Genomic DNA, 25,123 nt, shown 5'->3' with positions numbered 1-25,123 from the left:
GAGGAAGCAGAAATGGTTAATAATCATTGACGTTGGACAGAATTCTAACAGAGTTCATCCTCCTTCATCAACCCTAAACAAAGAGGGAGAGAGGAAAAGACAGAGAGAATGAGATAGTAAAAGAGTGATATCAACAAGATGGAGTATGTAGCAGAGAGAACGAGAGAGAGAGAGGTCTTACCAGACATCTTGGCCTTGGGTCCCTCGTGGTCGATGGGCTGGCTGGAGAGGGAGTAGACCCTGACCTCAGCCACGGGTACAGAGGCCTCCTTCAACTGGCTGTGGAGCCCCAACACCTGGGCCCCCTCACTGGGGTGCTGCATCACCTGGCGAACAGGAGGGGGGAGGGTGAGAAGAACCAAGTAAAGACGGGAGGGAAGACATAGAAAGAGAGATGGGGATAAAGGAGGAGGATAGAGTAGAAAGAGAGATGGGGAGAGAGGCGTTAAAAAGAGAGAGAGAAAGAAAGAGAGGTTAGCAGGAGATAGTAGGAGGGCAAACAGACAAAAAGCGGAAAAAGAGATGAAAACATATATCAGAAGGCTGTTTCACTGGACTGATTCTCAGAGCATCTGTCTAGTCAGCATCCTCTGTTTGCTGGTCTCTCTCTGCAGTCTGGTCCCAGCCGGCTGTGTTAAGTCTACACACACAGCCAGGAGTCTCACAACATGCAGCTCTACACCACAGCTGTTTAGTCAACATTCAAACACACTGAAATAGCTTTGGCTAGAATGTGTCAGAATGACATTGAGAGTGAGTTGCAGTGACCGTGTTGTAGTTACAGGGAGGTGACAGTGTTGTAGTTACAGGGAGGTGACAGTGTTGTAGTTACAGGGAGGTGACAGTGTTGTAGTTACAGGGAGGTGACAGTGCTAAAGTCACAGGGAGGTGACAGTGTTAAAGTCACAGGGAGGTGACAGTGTTAAAGTCACAGGGAGGTGACAGTGTTGTAGTTACAGGGAGGTGACAGTGCTAAAGTCACAGGGAGGTGACAGTGCTAAAGTCACAGGAAGGTGACAGTGTTAAAGTCACAGGGAGGTGACAGTGTTGTAACTACAGGGAGGTGACAGTGTTGTAGTCACAGCGAGGTGACAGTGTTGTAGTCACAGCGAGGTGACAGTGTTGTAGTTACAGGGAGGTGACAGTGTTGAAGTCACAGGGAGGTGACAGTGTTGTAGTCACAGGGAGGTGACAGTGTTGTAGTCACAGGGAGGTGACAGTGTTGTAACTACAGGGAGGTGACAGTGTTGTAACTACAGGGAGGTGACAGTGTTGTAGTTACAGGGAGGTGACAGTGTTGTAGTCACAGGGAGGTGACAGTGGTGTAGTCACAGGGAGGTGACAGTGTTGTAGTTACAGGGAGATGACAGTGTTGTAGTTACAGGGAGATGACAGTGTTGTAGTTACAGGGAGGTGACAGTGTTAAAGTCACAGGGAGGTGACAGTGTTGTAGTCACAGGGAGGTGACAGTGTTGTAGTCACAGGGAGGTGACAGTGTTAAAGTCACAGGGAGGTGACAGTGTTGTAGTCACAGGGAGGTGAGAGATGAAATTAAGGTTGAATAAAGGTTGAATAGAGATTAAATGAAGGTTGAATAGAGGTTGAATAGAGATTAAATGAAGGTTGAATAAAGGTTGAATAGAGATTAAATGAAGGTTGAACAGAGGTTGAATAGAGACTAAATGAAGGTTGAATAGAGGTTGAATGAAGGTTGAATAAAGATTGAATAGAGATTAAGTGAAGGTTGAATAGAGGTTATGTGAGGGTTCCTACCTCAGCCATGTTGATGAGTCCCAGAGCCAGGGTCTTGTAGCCCAGGATGGTTCGGTTCTTATAACGTTTACGCCGCTGGAGCATGATCTGGAGCTGGTTGGCATCTCTCTTCAGGAAGTGGGGGTACTGTGGGGGAACACACACACACACACAGAGGTCAGGATTGATAAATGAGTGAAATGCGGAGCGAATCATGACCTTCCTCTTCTCATGGTCAGCCTGTGTAATTAGGACGGGAGGGATAATTGGAGTGCTGAGTAACATTCCTGTTCTCTGACTCTAGGATATGACGGATCAGGATCACACAACCTCTTTCTAAACCTACATTCATGAAGCGCTGCACGCCAACTTCCAATAGAAAGTCCCCCGTTCCACCTACTATACTAACCCCAATGCCCATGTAGTTACAAATGACCATTTGACCCGATCAGGAAACAAAAACCCTGGCTTGAAAAACATAGTTATGAATAGACTCCATTCCTGTCTGCCGTTTGTAACCAACCAGCTGTAGTATACCTACCTGTAAAGAGAAGGTGAGCTGAAGATCTGTCTCAGTCAGGCCCGCGGAAGACAACAGTATCTCATTGGACCTCAGGATCCTCTTAGAACCCTGGGAAAGAGAGGGAGGGAGGAAGGAGAAGAGGGGGGGATGAAGACCAGAAGAGAGATAGAAGAGAGAGGGAGGGAGGAAGGAGAAGAGGGGGGGGATGAAGACCGGAAGAGAGATAGAAGAGAGAGGGAGGGAGGAAGGAGAGAAGAGGGGGGGATGAAGACCGGAAGAGAGATAGAAGAGAGAGGGAGGGAGGAAGGAGAGAAGAGGGGGGGATGAAGACCGGAAGAGAGATAGAAGAGGGAGGGAGGAAGGAGAAGAGAGATAGAAAAGACAGGGAGGGAGGAAGGAGAGAGATAGAAGAGAGAGGGAGGAAGGAAGGAGAGATAGAAAAGACAGGGAGGGAGGAAGGAGAGAGATAGAAGAGAGAGGGAGGGAGGAAGGAGAGAAGAGAGATAGAAGAGAGAGGGAGGAAGGAAGGAGAGAAGAGAGATAGAAGATAGAGGGAGGGAGGAAGGAGAGATCTGGTTGAGGATAATCATTGACGTACCACAGATAACTCTAAACAATCAGCCTTCATCGACCCCATACAGAGGGAAGAGGGAAGGAGGAAGACACGGGGAAACAGAGAGGGAGAAAAGAAGGGAGGAGTGAGAATGAGAAGAACAAGAGAGTAGTGACGGAGAGGAGGAATTGAGAGATGCTCGGCATTGAATAGACAGAAGAGGAGAAGAAGTAGGGAGAGAAACAGAGAGGGAGAGAAAGAGAAAGAGAGAGAATAGAAAGAGAGAGAGAGAGAGAAGAGAAAGAATGAGAGAAAGAGAGAGAGAGAGAGAGAGAGAGAGAGAGAGAGAGAGAGAGAGAGAGAGAGAGAGAGAGAGAGTAGAGAGAGAGAGAGAGAGAGAGAGAGAGAGAGAGAGAGAGAGAGAGAGAGAGAGAGAGAGAGAAAGAGAGAGAGAGAGAGAGAGAGAAAGAGAGAAAGAGAGAGAGAGAGAGAGAGAGAGAGAGAGAGAGAGAGAGAGAGAAAGAGAGAGAGAGAGAGAGAGAGAGAGAGAGAGAGAGAGAGAGAGAGAGAGAGAAAGAGAGAAACAGAGAGAGAGAGAGAAAGAGAGAGAGAGAGAGAGAGAGAGAGAAAGAGAGAGAGAGAGAGAGAGAGAGAGAAAGAGAGAGAGAGAAACAGAGAGAGAAGAGAAAGAGAGAGAGAAAGAGAGAGAGAGAGAAGAGAAAGAGAGAGAAAGAGAGAGAGAAAGAGAAAGAAACAGAGAGAGAGAAGAGAAAGAGAGAGAGAGATAGAAAGAGAGAAGAGAAAGAGAGGTCTGAGCAGTACTTGTAGTTTGACAGCGATGACCACGGAGGTGAGGTCTTTATCAAGCTCCTTCAACATGATCAGCTTCTTCAGCGTCAGGTTGAACAGCCTGGAGAACACAGGAGGAAAACACTGAGAAACATGTACAAACAACATTATAGGAACGTGAGACTAACCACTTAAACAATGTGGTACCGAACACGTCACGAGAAGACAGGAGGGAGACACAGGTACAAACAACATTCTAGGTTAATCCATGGTACAGAACACATTGTCACTGACTTTCCACAAGGAGACTACAGAAAACCCCATTACATCCCGTCAGATGTACCATTATGGTACAGGATACACTGTCACTGGCTACTCCATTCTTACAGAGAAGGAAGGGACCTTTCATTAGCTTTTCCAATTGCTATTAAAGACACAGATGAACAAAAACTCAGAAAGGTAAGTCAACAGAGACACGCACTGCAGCTGATCAGGATGCTTCCAGAAACCCGCCAAACAAACCCATCACAACGACAGCATGTCTGACAATACCGGCCTTATTGTTTCCAAAACATTACAGGAAAGACTGTAAATGGAGGCTAGACCTCACCCACTCCTCCTCAGCCCTCACCCACTCCTCCTCAGACCTCACCCACTCCTCCTCAGCCCTCACCCACTCCTCCTCAGCCCTCACCCACTCCTCCTCAGACCTCACCCACTCCTCCTCAGACCTCACCCACTCCTCCTCAGCCCTCACCCACTCCTCCTCAGACCTCACCCACTCCTCCTCAGACCTCACCCACTCCCCCTCACCCTCCCTACTCACACTCAGACCTCACCCACTCCCCCTCAGACCTCACCCACTCCCCCTCAGCCCTCACCCACTCCCCCTCAGACCTCACCCACTCCCCCTCAGACCTCACCCACTCCCCCTCAGCCCTCACCCACTCCCCCTCAGACCTCACCCACTCCCCCTCAGACCTCACCCACTCCCCCTCAGCCCTCCCTACTCCCCCTCAGCCCTCCCTACTCACACTCAGTCCTCACCCTCCCCACATACGCTCAGCCCTCCCTACTCCCCCTCAGCCCTCCCTACTCACACCCAGCCCTCCCCACTCCCCCTCAGCCCTCCCTACTCACCCTCAGCCCTCCCCACTCCCCCTCAGCCCTCCCTACTCACACTCAGTCCTCACCCTCCACACTCACACTCAGTTCTCACCCTCCCTACTCACCCTCAGCCCTCCCCACTCCCCCTCAGCCCTCCCTACTCACACTCAGTCCTCACCCTCCACACTCACACTCAGTCCTCACCCTCCCCACTCACCCTCAGCCCTCCCTACTCACACTCAGTCCTCACCCTCCACACGCACACTCAGTCCTCACCCTCCCCACTCACCCTCAGCCCTCCCTACTCACCCTCAGCCCCCCTCCCCTCCCATCTTACCCTCAGCCCCCCTCCCCTCCCCTGGCTGCTCCCACACCCCTCCTCCTCCACCCCTCCTCCCAACAACAGAACAGTCCAACCAGAAGGTCAGTGTGTTGAATTATTCACCTCTGGGGCCTCAGAGGCACAACGTACACCAAAAATGTTCCAGGACAGAGAGATGGAAAGAGGGAGGATGAGAGTGGGATAGGAGGAGGAGAGAGACAAAGGGGTTGTTAGACAGACAGACAGACAGACAGACAGACAGACAGACAGACAGACAGACAGACAGACAGACAGACAGACAAAGACAGGCAGACAGACATACAGAGACAGGCAGACAGACAGAAAGAGACATACAGAGAAAAAGACAGACAGAGACAGGCAGGCAGACAGACAGAGACAAGCAGACAGACACAGACAGGCAGACAGACATACAGAGACAGGCAGACAGACATACAGAGACAGGCAGACAGACAGAGACAGGCAAACAGACAGAAAGAGACATACAGAGAAAAAGACAGACAGAGACAGGCAGACAGACATCAGGGCTAATGTGGCCTGGACACAGGCAGGGTAATGATTGTCCTAAAGAACCAGTTAGTGGAGCCATACCACAACCCTCTAGTCACTTTGTGTAGGTCTGAAAGGGTCAGTCAGATAAATATAAGCCATCTATAATTAGGACTGGATAAGTACATGGTAATACGAGCTACAATCTGCCCTCTGATAGGTGGAAATGATCCCGACCATTCAGATCTAGTACAACTAGGGAGTAGGGGGTAGGGTGTAGAGGGTAGGGAGTAGGGAGAAGGGGGTAGACAGAGGATCGGGTGTAGGGAGAAGGGGATAGATAGAGGATAGGGGATAGGGAGTAGGGTATACAGATAGGGATTAGGGGATAGGAAGCAGGGAGTAGGGGGTAGGGGATAGGGGATTGGAGGTGGATTTGTGACTGGTCATAGAAGCACAGGGTTGGGATTGAGGATAGTTAGAATACTGATATGGACAGGAAGTTGAGGATAGTTAGAATACTGATATGGACAGGAGGTTGAGGATAGTTAGAATACTGATATGGACAGGAGGTTGAGGACAGTTAGAATACTGATATGGACAGGAAGTTGAGGATAGTTAGAATACTGATATGGACAGGAAGTTGAGGATAGTTAGAATACTGATATGGACAGGAAGTTGAGGATAGTTAGAATACTGATATGGACAGGAGGTTGAGGACAGTTAGAATACTGATATAGACAGGAGGTTGAGGATAGTTAGAATACTGATATGGACAGGAGGTTGAGGACAGTTAGAATACTGATATGGACAGGAAGTTGAGGATAGTTAGAATACTGATATGGACAGGAGGTTGAGGATAGTTAGAATACTGATATGGACAGGAAGTTGAGGACAGTTAGAATACTGATATAGACAGGAGGTTGAGGACAGTTAGAATACTGATATGGACAGGAGGTTGAGGATAGTTAAAATACTGATATGGACAGGAGGTTGAGGATAGTTAGAATACTGATATGGACAGGAGGTTGAGGATAGTTAGAATACTGATATGGACAGGAGGTTGAGGACAGTTAGAATACTGATATAGACAGGAGGTTGAGGATAGTTAGAATACTGATATGGACAGGAGGTTGAGGACAGTTAGAATACTGATATAGACAGGAGGTTGAGGATAGTTAGAATACTGATATGGACAGGAGGTTGGGGATAGTTAGAATACTGATATGGACAGGAGGTTGAGGACAGTTAGAATACTGATATAGACAGGAGGTTGAGGATAGTTAGAATACTGATATGGACAGGAGGTTGAGGACAGTTAGAATGCTGATATGGACAGGAGGTTGAGGATAGTTAGAATACTGATATGGACAGGAGGTTGAGGATAGTTAGAATGCTGATATGGACAGGAAGTTGAGGATAGTTAGAATACTGATATGGACAGGAGGTTGAGGATAGTTAGAATACTGATATGGACAGGAGGTTGAGGATAGTTAGAATACTGATATGGACAGGAGGTTGAGGACAGTTAGAATACTGATATGGACAGGAAGTTGAGGACAGTTAGAATACTGATATGGACAGGAGGTTGAGGATAGTTAGAATACTGATATGGACAGGAGGTTGAGGATAGTTAGAATACTGATATGGACAGGAAGTTGAGGACAGTTAGAATACTGATATAGACAGGAGGTTGAGGACAGTTAGAACACTGATATAGACAGGAGGTTGAGGACAGTTAGAATGCTGATATGGACAGGAGGTTGAGGATAGTTAGAATACTGATATGGACAGGAGGTTGAGGATAGTTAGAATACTGATATGGACAGGAGGTTGAGGATAGTTAAAATACTGATATGGACAGGAGGTTGAGGACAGTTAGAATACTGATATGGACAGGAAGTTGAGGATAGTTAGAATACTGATATGGACAGGAGGTTGAGGATAGTTAGAATACTGATATGGACAGGAAGTTGAGGATAGTTAGAATACTGATATGGACAGGAGGTTGAGGATAGTTAGAATACTGATATGGACAGGAGGTTGAGGATAGTTAGAATACTGATATGGACAGGAGGTTGACGATAGTTAGAATACTGATATGGACAGGAGGTTGAGGATAGTTAGAATACTGATATGGACAGGAGGTTGAGGATAGTTAGAATACTGATATGGACATGAGGTTGAGGATAGTTAGAATACTGATATGGACAGGAGGTTGAGGCTAGTTAGAATACTGATATGGACAGGAAGTTGAGGATAGTTAGAATACTGATATGGACAGGAGGTTGAGGATGGTTAAAATACTGATATGGACAGGAGGTTGAGGATAGTTAGAATACTGATATGGACAGGAGGTTGAGGATAGTTAGAATACTGATATGGACAGGAGGTTGAGGATAGTTAGAATACTGATATGGACAGGAGGTTGAGGATAGTTAGAATACTGATATGGACAGGAGGTTGAGGATAGTTAGAATACTGATATGGACAGGAGGTTGAGGATAGTTCGAATGCTGATATGGACAGGAGGTTGAGGATAGTTAGAATACTGATATGGACAGGAAGTTGAGGATAGTTAGAATACTGATATGGACAGGAAGTTGAGGATAGTTAGAATACTGATATGGACAGGAGGTTGAGGATAGTTAGAATACTGATATGGACAGGAGGTTGAGGATAGTTAGAATACTGATATGGATAGGAGGTTGAGGATAGTTAGAATACTGATATGGACAGGAGGTTGAGGATAGTTAGAATACTGATATGGACAGGAGGTTGAGGATAGTTAGAATACTGATATGGACAGGAGGTTGAGGATGGTTAGAATACTGATATGGACAGGAAGTTGAGGATAGTTAGAATACTGATATGGACAGGAGGTTGAGGATAGTTAGAATGCTGATATGGACAGGAGGTTGAGGATGGTTAGAATACTGATATGAACAGGAAGTTGAGGATAGTTAGAATACTGATATGGACAGGAGGTTGAGGATAGTTAGAATACTGATATGGACAGGAGGTTGAGGATAGTTAGAATACTGATATGGACAGGAAGTTGAGGATAGTTAGAATGCTGATATGGACAGGAGGTTGAGGATAGTTAGAATACTGATATGGACAGGAGGTTGAGGATAGTTAGAATACTGATATGGACAGGAAGGTGAGGATAGTTAGAATGCTGATATGGACAGGAGGTTGAGGATAGTTAGAATAGTGATATGGACAGGAGGTTGAGGATAGTTAGAATACTGATATGGACAGGAGGTTGAGGATAGTTAGAATGCTGCCATGGACAGGAGGTTGAGGATAGTTAGAATACTGATATGGACAGGAGGTTGAGGATAGTTAGAATACTGATATGGACAGGAAGTTGAGGATAGTTAGAATGCTGCCATGAACAGGAAGTTGAGGTATGGTTACAGAAGAAAGAAGAAAGACATGGAGGCCCATATTCACAGTGTCTCAGAGTAGGAGTGCTGATCTCGGATCAGGTCCCCCCCTGTCCATAATAATACTAATTATGATTTAAAACGATAACTGATCCTAGATCGTCGGTCCTACTCTGAGACGCTTTGTGAATACAGGCCCTGTATGCCTAATCTTTACTACGACAGCTCTCTCCTGCTCTCTCCAAGCGTGAGACTATGTCTGCCTCTCTCATCGACTGTCTGTCTGTATATGAGGCTTCTACCTTAGAAACACCACTCACTGATAGCATACCCCAACTATCAACTCTCTCTCTCCCTCGCTCTCTTTCCCTTCTCTCTCGCTCTCTTTCCCTTCTCTCTCTCTCTCACTCCCAATCTCACTCCCCCCTCTCTCTTCCCCCTCTCTCACTCATTCCCTCTCTCACTCTCCTTCTCCCCCTCTCCATCTCGCTCTTGCTCTCATTCTCTGGGTTCTCTCTCTCCATCTGCCTCTCGCTCTTTCTCGCTCCCCTCCCTGTCTCCTGACACTAGGGTCAGACTGACTTGTAAAACACAAAGGATCCCTGTTCTCATAAATGGTACTCTCCTTGTGTGTGTGTGTGTGTGTGTGTGTGTGTGTGTGTGTGTGTGTGTGTGTGTGTGTGTGTGTGTGTGTGTGTGTGTGTGTGTGTGTGTGTGTGTGTGTGTGTGAGTGCGCATACATGCATGCGAGTGCCATGAGTTTTAGCCACCTGCCTGTTGAAATACCACAGAAAATACCAGTGTTTTATACAGCTAAATGTACAGCTAAATGAATTTTAAATGTACAGCTAAATTCATGCAAAAATTAATCTAAATGTACATCTAAATAAATGCTAATCTAATCCAATCTCTCACTGATATGTATTCTGAAGTTTTAGACATCTGTCTGCAACAACATAAATCCCCTATTTTGACGTATGAAGCACAGATCAATTTGAAATAGTGCCGGAGTGAAATGGGGCTTGTGAACAATACAAAGCCGTTAGATTAATTCTCCATCACGGCTTTAGTAGAGAAAGGAATAAATACGGATGAAATACACACACACACCAGGCTATTGGAGGAGGTTTAAATTCCTGATTGTGGCTTTCAGAGGCAAGTGCAATATGGTTCCCTTGGTAACAGAGACTACCATGGAACATGACCTTGCTGTGTCATCTGTTTCATACACGACACACACATACCTTCCCTCCTGTGCATGTTCTCAATCATTCTGCCTGACCTTCAGAAAGCCCCCTCTCTCTGTCTCTCCTCCATATATAGGTAATATGGTACCGTTTGGAACACATCCGAACACCTATTGTCCTCAACAGTCAGAAGAAAGACAAGCACACAGTTTAATTGTTACAGTCCGGGCTTCAAACCCACTAACCCTCCTTCAGACCTCTGACCTCTGACTCTGGCCGTGTGCTGGGGGGTTGGTGTACCGTTGCCTGGCTCCTTCAGTGTGGAGTCCAAAAGGGGGTAGAGCCTACCCATAAGTCTCTTGGGGGATTTGAAAAATAAAAAGGGCACCATGTCAGGATTCAAGCTATCAGTCCCCGCCACCGCCATCCTTTCCCACACAAATCTACACACACACACGCACCACACAGTAAGGCTTCTTAAACGGGTCTGAGGTGATAGCCATGGAACGAGAGGAGGGAGGAGGAGGGTGGAGGACATTAAACGACATCAAATATGGCCCAGGATCTGAGCCATTTTGAAGGGAAACTGACAACAGTCTTAAAATAGAACAGTCTAACGACTGCATGTAACAAGGGAAAAACACTGTGGAGATGAAGATGTCTGCTGTTGTTGTTGTTATTGTTGGGAAGACAAGCTGTAACATCTATTTCAAATCCCCTATTAATACAGTAGAAACGTCGGTATAACCCCGTGTAGTGTTGTCCTGTAGGGACACAACAGATTACACATTTAATACCAGTACAGTTCAGTACAGTTCTCATGTATTCTGGAATTCGTCAAATATGAAGCTCAACTGAACTAAAATCCCCAGTTTGGTGTCAGAATTGACCAGACGTCATCGTTGGTTATGTTTAATGCTGTGACGATTGTGGAAGTTTGGGTAACAATTAATTGTCATGCACATGGCCACAGATATTGTCATAATTGTCATTTTTGTTGAAAAAGTGCGTAATACATCATAATGCATCTCAAAAAATGAGCTCTGACAAACCTAATGTAAACAACACAGCTCTGACAAAGCTAATGTAAACAACACAGCTCTGACAAACCTAATGTAAACAACACAGCTCTGACAAACCTAATGTAAACAACACAGCTCTGACAAACCTAATGTACCCAACACAGCTCGGACAAACCTAATGTAAACAACACAGCTCTGACAAACCTAATGTAAACAACACAGCTCTGACAAACCTAATGTAAACAACACAGCTCTGACAAACCTAATGTAAACAACACAGCTCGGACAAACCTAATGTAAACAACACAGCTCAACCTAGCCCTCCCAGTGCGGCAAGGTGGAATAGCCCGCACTGGGCTAAGCACGCGTACTTGGGACACCGTGCGCTTTACCGCATAACACGGTGTCTGACCAGTACGACGCCCTCTCACTCCACGGTAAGCCCGGGGAGTTGGCTCAGGTATCCAACCCGGCTTCGCCACACTCCCCTTTAGCCCCCCCCCAAGAAATTTTTGGGTGAGCCTCTCGGGTTTCCAGCCACTCTGCCTTGCAAGCGCCTCATAATGCCGCCTCTCCGCTTTCGCTGCCTCCAGCTCCGCTTTGGGGCGGCGACACTCCACTGGCTGTGCCCAGGGTCCTTTACCGTCTAGGATCTCCTCCCAAGTCCATTCCTCTTCTCTCCATTGCTTTGGTTCTTGCCGTCCTTCTCCAATCCGCTTGGTCCTGGTTTGGTGGGTGTTTCTGTAACGGCTGTCAATGTCGTTCTCCTCCTCAGACGAGGAGGAGCATGGATCGGACCAAGATGCGGAGTAGGAGGTATTCATGATTTTAATGGCAAACCAACAAACACTACAAATAAACAAAACAACAAACGTGACTAACCTGCAACAGTCCTGTGTGGCCCAAACGCTAACACAGGAAACAAACACCCACAAAACACCAGTGAAACCCTGGCTGCCTTAGTATGACTCTCAATCAGAGACAAACGATACACACCTGTCTCTAATTGAGAATCATACCAGGCCGAACACAAAACCCAACATAGAAATAGAAAACATAGACTGCCCACCCAACACTCACGCCCTGACCAATAAAGACATACAAAACAAGAGAAAACAGGTCAGGAACGTGACAAATGTACCCAACACAGCTCGGACAAACCTAATGTAAACAACACAGCTCGGACAAACCTAATGTAAACAACACAGCTCTGACAAACCTAATGTAAACAACACAGCTCTGACAAACCTAATGTAAACAACACAGCTCGGACAAACCTAATGTAAACAACACAGCTCGGACAAACCTAATGTAAACAACACAGCTCTGACAAACCTAATGTAAACAACACAGCTCTGGTGACACCCGTCTCAAAAACGAATGGTTCTGACCACTTCAAACGTTTGGAAATTAAGCTTCTCCTCCCAACGGTGCCGTTCTGCTCATATAATGACCATCAACTTTACCCACTTCATGTAAAAATTTAAAACTGCTATTGGGTAAATGATATCTGTAAAGTTGAATCCCCCTTGTCCTAAAAATGAATATGTATTAAGACGATTATAACGACTATTAGTTCATGGTTATTGTCCATAATTGTCTGTTACACGATTATATAATAATTGTACCAGCCCCAGTTATGTTATGGTTGAGAAGAGACCGACGCAGACAGTTATCAATGGGTTGTGTTAAGATCGACAGTTATCAATGGGTTGTGTTAAGATCAACAGTTATCAATGGGTTGTGTTAAGATCAACAGTTATCAATGGGTTGTGTTAAGATCGACCGTGATCAATGGGCTGTGTTAAGATCGACAGTTATCAATGGGTTGTGTTAAGATCGACAGTTATCAATGGGTTGTGTTAAGATCGACAGTTATCAATGGGTTGTGTTAAGATCGACAGTTATCAATGGGTTGTGTTAAGATCGACAGTTATCAATGGGTTGTGTTAAGATCGACCGCGTGGACGTCATCATTGGGCTGTGTTAAGATCGACAGTTATCAATGGGTTGTGTTAAGATCAACAGTTATCAATGGGCTGTGTTAAGAACGACAGTTATCATTGGGTTGTGTTAAGAACGACAGTAATCATTGGGTTGTGTTAAGAACGACAGTTATCATTGGGTTGTGTTAAGAACGACAGTTATCAATGGGTTGTGTTAAGATCGACAGTTATCATTGGGTTGTGTTAAGAACGACAGTTATCATTGGGTTGTGTTAAGAACGACAGTTATCATTGGGTTGTGTTAAGAACGACAGTTATCATTGGGTTGTGTTAAGATCGACAGTTATCAATGGGTTGTGTTAAGATCGACAGTTGTCAATGGGTTGTGTTAAGATCGACAGTTATCAATGGGTTGTGTTAAGATCAACAGTTATCAATGGGCTGTGTTAAGATCGACAGTTATCAATGGGTTGTGTTAAGATCAACAGTTATCAATGGGTTGTGTTAAGATCGACCGTGATCAATGGGCTGTGTTAAGATCGACAGTTATCAATGGGTTGTGTTAAGATCGACAGTTATCAATGGGTTGTGTTAAGATCAACAGTTATCAATGGGTTGTGTTAAGATCGACCGTGATCAATGGGCTGTGTTAAGATCAACAGTTATCAATGGGTTGTGTTAAGATCAACAGTTATCAATGGGTTGTGTTAAGATCGACAGTTATCAATGGGTTGTGTTAAGATCGACCGTGATCAATGGGCTGTGTTAAGATCAACAGTTATCAATGGGTTGTGTTAAGATCGACAGTTATCAATGGGTTGTGTTAAGATCGACAGTTATCAATGGGTTGTGTTAAGATCAACAGTAATCAATGGGTTGTGTTAAGATCGACAGTTATCAATGGGTTGTGTTAAGATCGACAGTTATCAATGGGTTGTGTTAAGATCGACAGTTATCAATGGGTTGTGTTAAGAACGACCGACGCGGACCGTTATCATTGGGTTGTGTTAAGATCGACAGTTATCAATGGGTTGTGTTAAGAACGACAGTAATCAATGGGTTGTGTTAAGATCGACAGTTATCAATGGGTTGTGTTAAGATCGACAGTTATCAATGGGTTGTGTAAAGAACGACAGTAATCAATGGGTTGTGTTAAGAACGACAGTTATCAATGGGTTGTGTTAAGATCAACAGTTATCAATGGGTTGTGTTAAGATCGACAGTTGTCAATGGGTTGTGTTAAGATCAACAGTTATCAATGGGTTGTGTTAAGATCAACAGTTATCAATGGGTTGTGTTAAGATCGACAGTTATCAATGGGTTGTGTTAAGAACGACCGACGCGGACCGTTATCATTGGGTTGTGTTAAGATCGACAGTTATCAATGGGTTGTGTTAAGAACGACAGTAATCAATGGGTTGTGTTAAGATCGACAGTTATCAATGGGTTGTGTTAAGATCGACAGTTATCAATGGGTTGTGTAAAGAACGACAGTTATCAATGGGTTGTGTTAAGATCAACAGTTATCAATGGGTTGTGTTAAGATCGACAGTTGTCAATGGGTTGTGTTAAGATCAACAGTTATCAATGGGTTGTGTTAAGATCAACAGTTATCAATGGGTTGTGTTAAGAACGACCGACGCGGACCGTTATCATTGGGTTGTGTTAAGATCGACAGTTATCAATGGGTTGTGTTAAGAACGACAGTAATCAATGGGTTGTGTTAAGAACGACAGTTATCATTGGGTTGTGTTAAGAACGACAGTAATCAATGGGTTGTGTTAAGAACGACAGTTATCATTGGGTTGTGTTAAGAACGACAGTAATCAATGGGTTGTGTTAAGAACGACAGTTATCATTGGGTTGTGTTAAGAACGACAGTAATCAATGGGTTGTGTTAAGAACGACAGTAATCAATGGGTTGTGTTAAGAACGACAGTAATCAATGGGTTGTGTTAAGAACGACAGTTATCATTGGGTTGTGTTAAGAACGACAGTAATCAATGGGTTGTGTTAAGAACGACAGTTATCATTGGGTTGTGTTAAGAACGACAGTTATCATTGGGTTGTGTTAAGAACGACAGTTATCATTGGGTTGTGTTAAGATGGACCGATGCAGACTGAAATAAATATCTTGCTGCGTTTTGTAAAGCCAGATCTAAAATTCTTCTTAGTGTAATTCCTGCTCAGCATCAGACTAACTTTGTGCTTCAGTTCCACTTCTCCACTCGGTTGAGAATTCACCAACGGTCATTCTATCAGCAAACAGCGCTCTGACTGCTGTGGAGCTACTTTTCTCTGGTAAAATGCAACTTCAAGCTAAACATGAATAAATGTAACTGGCTATGATAAACATTCAAAATATGATGGCCATGCATATGTTTTTGCAAAAAATACTTTGCCTTTTCATTGTAAGATCATTTAGTTGTGTGGGTACCAGCCAAATAGCTGCTTCTGTTGTCATCTGATTAACATTAAGCTATTTTCTGCCGAATGCACTAATGTATTTTCAGAGAAGGAAAACTGTAATTGCACGCCCCTGATCACTCTATTGAAGCAAAACAACACTGTTGACGTTTAATATAAAACGTAGGTGCCATTTGTTGATGGTTTACGTTTCAAAATGCAGATTTCTGAACTCTAAAGCGACCCCTGCACAGCTATAAGCTTTCATAACACAGCTATAAGCTTTCATAACACAGCTATAAGCATTCATAACACAGCTATAAGCATTCATAACACAGCTATAAGCATTCATAACACAGCTATAAGCTTTCATAACACTTCACAGCTCCCTTTACCAACCAATAACACACAAATGCTCTAAAATGCATTTATAATCCATTACACATCTCATAGTGAATGTTTCTGATGTAGCATTAGCAGTGGAGTAGGTAACAGGCGGGCTATCACGCATTAATAGCTGGCTGCTCTGCCATATATGGCAATAACGTCAAATGAAATCCCAAGTTCAAGAAACATTGGGAAACGGCGGCACTTCAAAAAGTTTCTTTGAAAAAAGGACACCTCATTTCACCTTTTAATTTTCGGGCCAGACAGACTAACGTGATTCGGCAGTCCTGCCTTTGTCAGAGCATCAAGAGATTAGCAGTGTTAGCGGTTAGCCTAGCAGCAGACGGGCTGGGGAGATGGGCTGGCCCTGGCGATTGGGATCTTATCAATGTTTGTCTAACACCTGCAAAACACATCATAGATTAAGGCAGGACGTATATGGAGAGATAGTGTCTGTTTCCTGTCCGCCTCACATGGACTGCTGCAAGCCAATAAATGAACACACACAGCGGCACGCATCATCTAATAGAGAAACACCAGACATGACCTCACACACTGATGCCCTCATCATAGACAGGGGAAGGAAGATCAACTAAAGACAAGGTCACACATAGAAAAAAAGACACACACACACACTCCAGATAATTACAGTGGTGCTAATTAGTATGCATGTACACTTGACTGCACCCAGACTGGGTTGTGACTCTGTTAGCCCTGTTAGCCCCTGTAATGCCAGAGAGATGGAGAGAGAGAGAGAGACCGGGAGAGATTAAGAGATACACTGGGAGAGGGAGAGAGAAAGAGGGAGACAGGTAGAGAGAGAGAGGGTGAGAGACAGACATACAGAGAGAGACCGACATACAGAGAGAGACAACAGACATACAGAGAGAGAGAGAGACAGAGAGACAGGGAGAGATTAAGAGATACACTGGGAGAGGGAGAGAGAAAGAGGGAGACAGGTAGAGAGAGAGAGGGTGAGAGACAGACATACAGAGAGAGACCGACATACAGAGAGAGACAGACAGACATACAGAGAGAGAGAGAGAGACAGAGAGACAGGGAGAGATTAAGAAATACACTGGGAGAGGGAGAGAGAAAGAGAGACAGGTAGAGACAGAGAGTGAGACAGAGAGAGAGAGGGATAGAGACAGAGACAGGGAGAAACAGGGAGAGAGAGACAGTGAGAGAGACAGGGAGAGACAGGAAGAGAGAGACAGGGAGAGAGACAGTGAGAGAGACAGGGGAGACAGGGAGAGAGACAGGAAGAAAGAGACAGGGATAAGGTTGCAAAGGGTCTGACACTTTCCAGGAAATTTCCGTAAATATCTCCGAAATTTTTAATGGGAAGTTAAGCCCGGGATTTTGGGGAGTTTGCGTAAATTCAATCAAAAAAGTGAACTTATAACAGTGAACGTTTTTGTGGGATACACATAAGGCAATTCTAGGTCTTGTGACATATTTTGGTTAAACTATCACCTATTCAATGGAATTGTAACCCTCTGCATGCACAGTGCATTCTTCATGTACATCTGATTCTCAAGATCTTGCACACTAATGAGATGCTATTGAGCCCACATTACAACAATGTCTGAGCCAAGGACTACACGCTTTCTAGGAAGATTTGATTACAATATTGGGTGGGGTGAATATATTTTATATGACATACATTATTTTTGTTAACTTCTTATGGCTGGGGGGCAGTATTGAGTAGCTTGGATGAATAAGGTGCCCAGAGTAAACTGCTTGTTACTCAAGGCCTAGAAGCTAAGATATGCATATTATTAGTATATTTGGATAGAAAACACTCTGAAGATTCTAAAACTGTTTGAATGATGTATGTGAGTACAACAGAACACATATGGCAGGCAAAAACCTGATAAAAAATACAACCAGGAAGTGGGAAATCTGAGGTTTGTAGTTTTTCAACTCATTGCCTATCCAAGATACAGTGGACATTTGGTCCGATTGCACTTCCTAAGGCTTCCACTAGATGTCAACAGTTTTTAGAACCTTGTTTCAGCCTTCTACTGTAAAGGAGGAGAGAATAAGAGCTGATTGAGTAAGAGGTCTGCCAGAAGGCCATGAGTTCATTCAGGCGCGCTCCTGTGAGAGGTAGCTGCAATCCTTTTCATTTCTAAAGACAAGGAATTCTCCGGTTGAAACATTATTGAAGATTTATGTTAAAAACATCCTAAAGATTGATTCTATATATCGTTTTGCATGTTTCTACGAACTGTAATGGAATTTTTGGACTTTCGTCTGGCCTGCGCGTTGTTAATTTGGATTTGTGAACTGAAGGCGCGAACAAAAAGGAGGTATTTGGACATAAATTATGGACTTTATCGAACAAAACAAACATTTATTGTGGAACTGGGATTCCTGAGAGTGCATTCTGATGAAGATCATCAAAGGTAAGTGAATATTTATAATGCTATTTCTGACTTCTGTTGACCCCACAACATGGCGGGAACCTGTATGGCTTGTTTTTGTGTCTGAGCGCCGTACTCAGATTATTGCATGGTGTGCTTTTTCTGTAAAGATTTTTAGAAATCTGACACAGCGGTTGCATTAAGGAGAAGTGGATCTAAAGTTCCATGTATCACAGTTGTATCTTTTAGCAAGGTTTATTATGAGTATTTCTGTAAATTGATGTGACTCTCTGCAAAATCACCGGATGTTTTGGAGGCAAAACATTACTGAACATAACGCGCCAATGTAAACTAAGATTTTTGGATATAAATATGAACTTTATCAAACAAAACATACATGTATTGTGTAACATGAAGTCATATGAGTGTCATCTGATGAAGATCATCAAAGGTTAGTGATTCATTATATCTCTATTTCTGCTTTTTGTGACTCCTCTCTTTGGCTGGAAAAATGGCTGTGTTTTTCTGTGACTAGGTACTGACCTAACATAATCATAATAACGGGATCTCAGCCGTAAGAAGTTAACTAGTAAATAGTAGCCTACAGCAGTGTTTAAATGTCTAACTTGTTAACAATTTCTGTTAGTTAGTTTTTGCTACCATGTGGGTTTTAGCTTGCTTGAACCTGCTAACTGAGGAGTGTTAACTCACCTGTTTCCAAACATGTTTCATTTTAAAACATGTATCTTACAAAGGAGTTGTTCAATCTAACTGCTTAACTATTTATCTGTACATGGAATTGTATTTGGGTTTAAAAAAAAACATTTTTCCTAATCTTTACAGGAAAATGCCACAGGCGCTATCTGATGTGTGGAGACATTTCACTGCAGCTAATGTAGAAGGAAAATCTGTGTACATTTGCAAGTACTGTGCCAAATCATATGTGAACAATGCAACAAAGATGCAGAATCATCTGGCCAAGTGCATAAAGTTCCCTCAGCGCTCACAACAAGCAACCTCTGACAAAAGTCCCTCTAGTTCTATTCGAGGTGAAAATTATGAATCAGACACCTTATCGATAGCAACAGCTCATGGTCCTCCTGGAATCAGAAGTTTTTTTTTACTCAATGGAGGAACGTAGTCAGAGAAATGCTGATTAATGTCTTGCTCAAGCTGTGTATGCAACTGGTTCACCTATGATGCTCACGGGCAACGTGTGTTGGAAGAGATTTCTGAATGTTCTTCACCCAGCATACACCCCTCCAACCAGACATGCTTTATCTACTCATTTGAAGGATGCAGAGTTCAACATAGTTCAAGTGAAAGTCAAGTAAATCATAGAGAAAGCAGACTGTATTGCAATCATCTCTGATGGGTGGTCGAATGTTCGTGGGCAAGGAATAATTAACTACATAATCTTCACCCCTCAACCAGTATTCTACAAGAGCACAGACACAAGCAACAGACACACCGGTCTCTACATTGCAGATGAGCTGAAGGCAGTAATCAATGACCTTGGACCACAGAAGGTATGTGCACTGCTGACAGACAATACTGCGAACATGAAGGCTGCTTGGTCTAAAGTGAAGGAGTCCTACCCTCACATCACACCCATTGGCTGTGGTGCTCATGCATTGAATCTGCTCCTCAAGGACATCATGGCACTGAAAACAATGGATACACTCACAAGAGAGCCAAGGAACTGGCTAGGTATGTGAAGGGTCATCAAGTTATAGCAGCAATCTACCTCACCAATCGAAATGAGAAGAATAAGAGCACCACATTGAAGCTGCCCAGCAACACCCGTTGGGGTGGTGTTGTCATCATGTTTGACAGTCTCCTGGAGGGGAAGGAGTCTCTCCAAGAAATGGCCATATCACAGTCTGCCAATATAGACAGCCCCATCAAGAGGATCCTCCTGGATGATGTATTTTGGGAGAGAGTAGTAAGCAGCCTGAAACTCCTGAAACCTATAGCAGTAGCCATTGCACAGATTGAGGGAGACAATGCCATCCTATCTGATGTTCAGACTCTGCTTGCAGATGTAAGAGAAGAAATCCATACTGCCTTGCCAACTTCACTGTTGCTCCAAGCAGAGAAATCTGCAGTTCTGAAATACATTAAAATGTGTGACGACTTCTGCCTGAAGCCCATACACGCCGCAGCATACATGTTGGACCCCAAGTATGCTGGCAAGAGCATCCTGTCTGGTGCAGAGATCAACAAGGCCTATGGTGTCATCACTACCGTGTCTCGCCACCTTGGCCTGGATGAGGGCAATGTTCTTGTCAGTCTGGCGAAGTACACTTTCAAGCAAGGGCTTTTGGATGGAGATGCAATATGTCGTGCCAACATATCTCATCAGCCACCTGGTGGAAGGGACTTTGTGGCTCTGAGGCTCTTTCCCCTGTTGCCTCAATCATCCTACAAATCTCACCAACATCAGCCGCCTCAGAGCGCAACTGGTCCTTGTTTGGGAACACACACACCAAAGCACGATACAGGCTGACCAATACAAGGATTGGGAAATTGGTGGCCATCCGGGCAAATTTGAGGCTTTTGAGCCTGACAACGAGCCATCCTCAACAAGGTTGGAAAGTGACAGTGAAGATGAGGCTTCAGAGTCTGGTGTTTAAGAGGTGGACATTGAGGAGGTCCAGGGAGAAGACATGGAAGTCTGAGAGGAAGACAACCAAAGCTTTAGTTTCTAGACTATCATTTTACAGATGTATGTTGAAAACGTTTTTGGGTTCTGTGGTAGATCATTGGGGGATCATTCAATATTCCATTTCTTTTGTTGTTCACTGAAATCATCCCATGTGAAGTGTCAACTCATTTAATTAAAGTTAAATTCGTAACTAATTGTGTGTTTTTTTTTCTATTGGAAGGATTTAATCATTTGCAATTATGTCTACTTATGATAAGGTAAAATGTTTATGTTTCTGTCTCCATATGATATGGTAAATATATCCAATGCAAAAAACATCTACTTTTAAATGGTATTAATATTAATTTGCATATATTGGAGAGACAGACATACAGAGAGAGACAGACATACAGAGAGATGGAGGGAGAGAGACAGGCATACAGAGAGATGGAGAGAGAGACACAGAGAGATGGAGAGAAAAAGAGAACAGGACACTAATCCAGCAGTTTAATACAGGTAGTATTGATCTGACCAAAGCTGATTCTCATTAGCTAAATGAGAGACACTGTCACACTGTCACACTGTCCAAACTCAGGTGTGTTACGAGGAGTGGAACAAGGAAACCCAAGAGCAGACTCAGACGAGGAGACTGGGATGAAGTAACCATGGTATTTATTGAAACACAGGGGTAAGACGGAGTGCAGGCAGGGGAAGCTTGGGTGGGTTGCAGGAAACCATGTGCGGAGGCTTAGGCTGGAGCGAGAGGGGTTGGGACAGGGTAGGCAGGTCCGGAGGGGAATCCAAGGGAGTAGTAGAGTGGGGAATCCAGGACAGAGTAGCAGGATGATGAGATGTGGAACTGGAGACAGGGACCAGAGTCAGAGTGGGCAGAACTGTAGCGGAGAGGAAAATAGCATCAGGCTAGGAAAACAGGCACAACAGGAACAAACAGCTAGAAACATGGACTGACTGAGCAGAGATTACGATCTGGCAGCATGGAAGTGGCAGGGCTGAGTATTTGTAGAGGTCTTGATTATGTAACAGGTTGCAGTTGGTGGTGATCTGCTCTGACTCCAGCACACCTGTCTCCGCCCACACAATCACACACACACACACAGAGAGAGGGAGTACTGGGGGAGTGGCGGCAAGTCAAGGAGACACAGGATGAGCAGTAGAGGGCGTGGCAGGAGCAGATGTAACAGTACCCACAGTACCACTCCACTTGGCGCTGTGAGGTATAGAAAGAGGGAGGGGTCCAGGATGTGAAGGCGGGGCACCCAGCAGCGCTCCTCAGGCCCGTATCCTTCCCAGTCCACCAGGAATTGCCAGCCGCGACCCCGACGGCGTATATCCAAAAGTCGCCAGACGGTATAGGCAGGATGGTTATCGATGAGCCGAGGGGGTGGAGGAGCCACTGCAGGAGGAGACAGGGGACTGGAGCAGACAGGTTTAATCAGGGATACATGGAAGGTAGGATGGATCCTGAGAGAGGCTGGTAGTTTCAGGCGCACAGCAGAGAAGTTAATGACACGGCCATTTTCAAAGGGACCAATGAATCAGGGGGAAAGTTTCTTCGATGCCACCTTCAATGGCAGGTCCTTTGATGAGAGGCATACCTTTTGACCTGGGGGGTAGACTGGAGCTGAGGCCCAGCGACGGTTGGCTTGGGACTGGGTCCTGTCAAAGGCACGAAAAGGGCAGCCCGGGCCTTCCTCCAAGTACGGTGACAACGGCGCAGATGTTCCTGGACAGAGGGAACCGCAACCTCAACCTCCTTGGCGGGGAACAAGGGGGGGTTGGTAACCCAGAGCACACTTGAAGGGTGACATACCTGACGAGGCGTTGGTGAGGGAGTTGTGGGCATATTCAACCCAGGGTAGCTGAGCGCTCCAGGAGGAAGGGTTAGCAGAAGTCACGCAGCGTAGGGCAGTCTCCATCTCTTGGTTGGCCAGTTCGGTCTGGCCGTTGATCTGGGGATTATATCCAGAAGAAAGCCTGACATTGATACCAAGAGCTGAACAGAAGGATCTCCATACCTGGGAGGTAAACTGGGGTCCATTGTCGGAAATGATTTCAGTGGGAATGCCATGCAGATGAAACACATGGGATACTAACAGGCCCGCAATTTTCCTGGAGGACGGGAGCTTGGAGAGGGGAATGAAGTGAGCCACTTTGGAAAACCTGTCAATAATGGTGAGGATGACAGAGTTACCGTTAGATGGGGGAAGGCCAGTGACGAAGTCCAGAGCTATGTGTGACCAGGGGTGACTGGGTATGGGAACAGGGCGAAGCAGACCGGAAGTGGGTTTAGTAGAGGTTTTGTTCCGGGCACAAACCAAACAGGCTGAGAAACTCCCGCACATCTCTCTCCATGGAGGGCCACCAAAAGCGCTGGCGCAGGAAGGCGAGGGTCTGGTTCATACCAGGGTGACAGGTGAGGTGGGTAGAATGGCCCCACTGAAGAACCTCAGAGCGAACACAATCTGGAACAAACAGAGCATTACTAGGACCTTTACCCGGGTCAGGCTGGTTCTGCTGAGTCTGGCGGATACAGGACTCGATCTCCCAGGCGACGGCGGCAACGACGCAGGTGGATGGCACAATGGCTTCTGGCTCGGTACCCGTGTTGTCGGTAGTGAATTGGCGAGAGAGGGCATCTTCGAACCACGGCGATAAGTGACTGAAATTGAATCTACCGAAGAACAAGGCCCTCCTGGCTTGCCGGGAGTTCAGACGTTTGGAGGTAGGACAGGATTTTATGGTCAGTCCACACGATGAAGGGGGGTACAGAGCCCTCCAGCTAGTGACGCCATTCCTCAAGAGCCAGCTTAACTGCTAGGAGTTCCCAGTTTCCAATGTCAAAATTCCTCTCTGCAGGTGAGAGCTTACAGGAAAACAATGCACATGGGTGGACCTTCGGTGTCAGAGGCGTCCACCTCCACAATGAACTGGAGTTCTGGGCCGGACAGAGTAAGGACCGGAGCGGAGGTGAAGCGACGCTTGAGTTCCAGGAATGCTGCCTCTGCCTCAGGAGTCCAGTGGAAGGGAGTGGAGGTGAGCGTGGTGAGAGGTGCTGCCAGACGGCTGTAGTTGCGGATGAAACGTCTGTAAAAATTTGCAAACCCCAGGAAACGCTGTAGCTGCTTCAGGTTGGAGGGCGCAGGCCACTCTGTGACTGCCATGACCTTGGGGGGGTCCATACGTGACTGTCCCTGTGCAATAATATAACCCAGGAAACGCTGTAGCTGCTTCAGGTTGGAGGGCGCAGGCCACTCTGTGACTGCCATGACCTTGGCGGAGTCCATCCGTGACTGTCCCTGTGCAATAATATAACCCAGGAAACGCTGTAGCTGCTTCAGGTTGGAGGGCGCAGGCCACTCTGTGACTGCCATGACCTTGGCGGGGTCCATACGTGACTGTCCCTGTGCAATAATATAACCCAGGAAAGACATTGAGGATGACCTTGGCGGGGTCCATACGTGACTGTCCCTGTGCAATAATATAACCCAGGAAAGACATTGAGAATGACCTTGGCGGGGTCCATACGTGACTGTCCCTGTGCAATAATATAACCCAGGAAACGCTGTAGCTGCTTCAGGTTGGAGGGCGCAGGCCACTCTGTGACTGCCATGACCTTGGCGGGGTCCATACGTGACTGTCCCTGTGCAATAATATAACCCAGGAAAGACACTGAAGCAGCATGGAACCCACATTTCTCAGCTTTAACAAAAAAGCTTATTCTCCAACAGCCATTGAAGAACTTGGCGAATGTGTTTCTGGTGAGCCTCAGAGTCCTTGGAAAAAAATCAGGATGTCATCTAAATAGACAAAAAACAAAAACGAAGCGTCCAATCACATCGCTCAGCACATCATTGACTAGGTTCTGGAAAACAGCAGGGGCGTTAGTAAGACCAAAAGGCATGACCAAATAGTCAAGGTGACCAAGTGGGGTGTTGAACAGTCTTCCACTCGTCCCCCTCTCTTATGCGAACAAGGTGGTAGGCATTCCGGAGGTTGCGTTTGGTAATCACCGTGGCACCATGAAAGGGGGGCAAAAGCAGAGCTGATGAGTGGCAAGGGGTACGTGTTCTATTACTGTGATATTATTCAGCCCACGGAAGTCTATGCACGGCCTCAGTGACCCATCCTTCTTCACAAAGAAAAACCCAGCACCCACCAGGGAGGAAGATGGCTTGATAACTCCTGCAGCTAGA

General features: G+C 45.4%; 1 protein-coding gene across 4 annotated transcripts in view; it reads right to left on the bottom strand.

Moving 5' to 3' along the window:
- LOC139561913 (phosphofurin acidic cluster sorting protein 1-like) overlaps window positions 1-25,123 on the bottom strand; it is a 78,214-nt gene that overhangs the window by 23,774 nt on the left and 29,317 nt on the right. For all 4 annotated transcript variants that reach the window (XM_071379334.1, XM_071379335.1, XM_071379333.1 and 1 more), the window contains exons 2-5: window positions 3,651-3,738; window positions 2,294-2,383; window positions 1,774-1,899; window positions 182-326 (exon numbers count right to left, since the gene is read on the bottom strand). In XM_071379334.1, the coding sequence (XP_071235435.1) occupies window positions 182-326; window positions 1,774-1,899; window positions 2,294-2,383; window positions 3,651-3,738 (449 nt within the window). The remainder of the gene's footprint in view (window positions 1-181; window positions 327-1,773; window positions 1,900-2,293; window positions 2,384-3,650; window positions 3,739-25,123) is intronic.

This window comes from Salvelinus alpinus, chromosome 31, assembly GCF_045679555.1.
Source record: "Salvelinus alpinus chromosome 31, SLU_Salpinus.1, whole genome shotgun sequence".
NCBI lineage: Eukaryota > Metazoa > Chordata > Actinopteri > Salmoniformes > Salmonidae > Salvelinus > Salvelinus alpinus.
The sequence above is the reverse complement of the archived record's forward strand: the minus strand, read 5'-3'. Positions and strand labels throughout refer to the sequence as shown.